A 3146-nucleotide genomic window follows, 5' to 3' on the forward strand; every position below is an offset into this window, starting at 1 on the left:
GTGAATTTCTGAGATGATAAATTTTCATTTTTATACACTGACATATTTGGATTAGTGTCCTCATCTTGATTGTTGTAGTCAAAATATTTTAGCCACTGTACCCTCCAGTTTTCTATAAATGCCCATCATATTTAGTAACATTCTCAGAATTTCAAACTAAACCCTTTACTAAATTCATGAAGCATAGCTATTCTCCTACCTACACTGCCACTAGTTCTTTCTACCTTAACCAGAATATATATAGAGACGTATGTAAAAGCCAAAAATTTAACTAATGCCAAAAAAGTAAACCACAACCATGTATAAACTACAACACTAGACACCCAAGATTTAATATTTATCCCCACTTAAACATGAATGTTCTGTTAGGACAAACTATACTGTGGTAAATACCACGAGAGAAACTCATTGGCTACTACAGTATAGTTTGTTCTAGCAGGACATCCACCTTTAAGTGGGGATAAATATTACCTCTTGGTATTAATGTTATCTCTGCCAAAGGGCAATTAATTAGATGATGGAAATTAAAAGACACAAAACGATTAGGTTTAAAACTCAATGTCAAGGAAAGGACATATTAAATACACTCAAAAACAACAAGATGGCCATAGCTAAAATGTCTTTGACCCTAGGTCTGCTCAACCAGGGCTGATTTGAAACTAAACAATAACAACAACAATAGTGTACTGACCACTTGCAGTTTGACTTGCAGACAAATGGATTTTCGTTTCAAATTGGCTCCAGAAGAAGTCAAAGTTCGGCGCATACTGGCAGCTCGGCGCAGTGATGAAGTAGGTTTCTCTGCGCCAATGGAAGAACTACTCACTGTTGTAGAGATAGCACCCCGTATTGTTGTGAAAAGGTCACTTATGTTATTCCTGCAATGATCAGAAGATAATTGTGTTAATTCAGTAAATTGGGATAAACAAAAATGTTAATATAAAAATGAATGCATGATAATGAGAATCTTAAGAGGGATTTAATGTTATTTCAGAAATATTTATTTGATAATGATATTTAAACAAATGATTGAATGAGTGTTATTAGGTGATAATGCAATTTTGGTGATGATAATAATTTTCAGATGAATAGATGATAATGTAATTTCTATAGGAGTGGCTGTGTGGTAAGTAGCTTGCTTATCAATCACATGGTTCTGGGTTCAGTCCCACTGCGTGGCACCTTGGGCAAATGTCTTCTACTATAGCCTCAGGCCGACCAAAGCTTTGTGAGTGGATTTGGTAGACGGAAACTGAAAGAAGCCTGTCGTATATATATATATATATATATATATATGTATGTGTCTATGTTTGTGTGTCTGTGTTTGTCCCCCCCCCCCCCAATATCGCTTGACAACCAATGCTGGTGTGATTACGTCCCCGTAACTTATGATCATCAAAAATTATATCTATCTGCCTGTCTATATGTATGTATTGTGTTGGCCAAAAAGTCAAGAACTTTAATAAGTATCTAACTTCAACCTGTTCCTTGCACATGTACATTCATTAAATATTTGATACTTCAACATAGTTCAATACAAACTTGCTATGAAACAGGTTGTATTTGTGTGCTTGGAATCATCCTGAAAATGGAGATCTCAAATTGAACATTATCCACACCTCATGTTTTCTTTATTTCGAAAAAGGCAAGAAAGTGTGGAAACCTGCACAAAAATATGTGCTGCGTATGGAGAGGATGCTGTTATGGAATGTGTGTGCCAGAAGCTGTTTTCAAGGTTTCAATCAGAGAAATTTTTCAGTTCAAGATGCATCTCGCTCTGGCTGGCCAACTGAGATTAACAGTGACACCAACCCCTGTTTATACAACCAGGATGATCACAGATGTTCCTCAAATATCTGTGTTCCAAAACCATCTGCATTGACTTGGTAATGTCAGCGGGCTTGATGTTTGGGTCCCATAACAATTGAATGAGGTTAACATTGCCCTACTGATTTCCATATGATAAGGCCTATTATGCATATGCCTCAAAATAAGTGAGAGAGCTCAGGTAAGAATAAGGAGAAAAGAAGGGGTGAAGGGTTGATGAGAGAGTTAGATTTAGTGGCATCCTTGGTCACACTGGAAGCAATGTATGATGAACAAAAGATATCCACTGCTATCCGTCCTTTGTCACATTGGTGGCATAGTAAAGTGAGATCGAGAAGACAGTGTGACAGAGAGATGCACAATGAGACACAGGGCATGAATGCTAGAGGCATGAGTGCTAGAGGCATGAGTGCTAGAGGCATGAGTGCTAGAGACATGAGTGCTAGAGGCATGAGTGCTAGAGGCATGAGTGCTAGAGGCATGAGTGTTAGAGGCACGAGTGCTAGAGGCATGAGTGCTAGAGGCATGAGTGATAAATACAGAGATGATGAAGTCATGAATGACATTGGTGTGATTGATAGGTAAGTGATAAGAGAGACAAGTGATAAAGAACAAGCAATAAGAAGGGTATGTGATAAAGATGTGTAATAAGAGGGACGTGCAAAACTAAAATAACTACAGAGAAAATTAAACAACATCCGGGCTTCTTCTGGATGAAAGAACCAACACATACTACCATCATCAACCTTTGAAGATTAAATTCTATTTTATTTATACAACATGATACAGTATTTCCTCCTTAACAGAAAACAGCCGTCAGATTTAGACTAACTAAAGCAACCATAACTTATCTCCCTTAACATTTTTTTTTTTTTACATGGCTTTTTTTTTCTTTTTCTTCTCCAAACCGTTTCTTCACACATTTTATCTCATCTATCTGATTCTCATAGAGAATTACTGCTGTAGCTAGTCAGTTTTTTTTTTCGATAAAATTGCAACAGTCTTAAATAAAGTTAGTATCAGTTCTGATAATTCACGTAACCTTTCATTAATTTCTATTTATAGAAAAAAAAAAAAAAATCCCAGATTTATTATCAACATATTCAATACACACACGTGGAAACACCATTAACATTTTATCATAATTCTCCTACAACTACTAATAATAATAATACTAATTATTATTATTATTATTACTACTACAACTACTGCTACTATTATTAAGGCAGTGAGCTAGCGGAATCATTGGTACACCAGGCAAAATGCTTAGTGGCGTTTCATCCATCTTTACATTCTGAGTTCAAATTCCACTGAGGTCG

The 3146-nt window shown here is 36.1% G+C and overlaps 1 protein-coding gene across 4 annotated transcripts in view; it reads right to left on the reverse strand.

The window, feature by feature from the left end:
• LOC106883030 (unconventional myosin-XVIIIa) overlaps window positions 1-3146 on the reverse strand; it is a 237634-nt gene that overhangs the window by 73687 nt on the left and 160801 nt on the right. For all 4 annotated transcript variants that reach the window (XM_052976955.1, XM_014933888.2, XM_052976956.1 and 1 more), the window contains one exon: window positions 692-878. In XM_052976955.1, the coding sequence (XP_052832915.1) occupies window positions 692-878 (187 nt within the window). The remainder of the gene's footprint in view (window positions 1-691; window positions 879-3146) is intronic.

This window comes from Octopus bimaculoides, chromosome 26 (genome assembly GCF_001194135.2).
Source record: "Octopus bimaculoides isolate UCB-OBI-ISO-001 chromosome 26, ASM119413v2, whole genome shotgun sequence".
Lineage (NCBI taxonomy): Eukaryota > Metazoa > Mollusca > Cephalopoda > Octopoda > Octopodidae > Octopus > Octopus bimaculoides.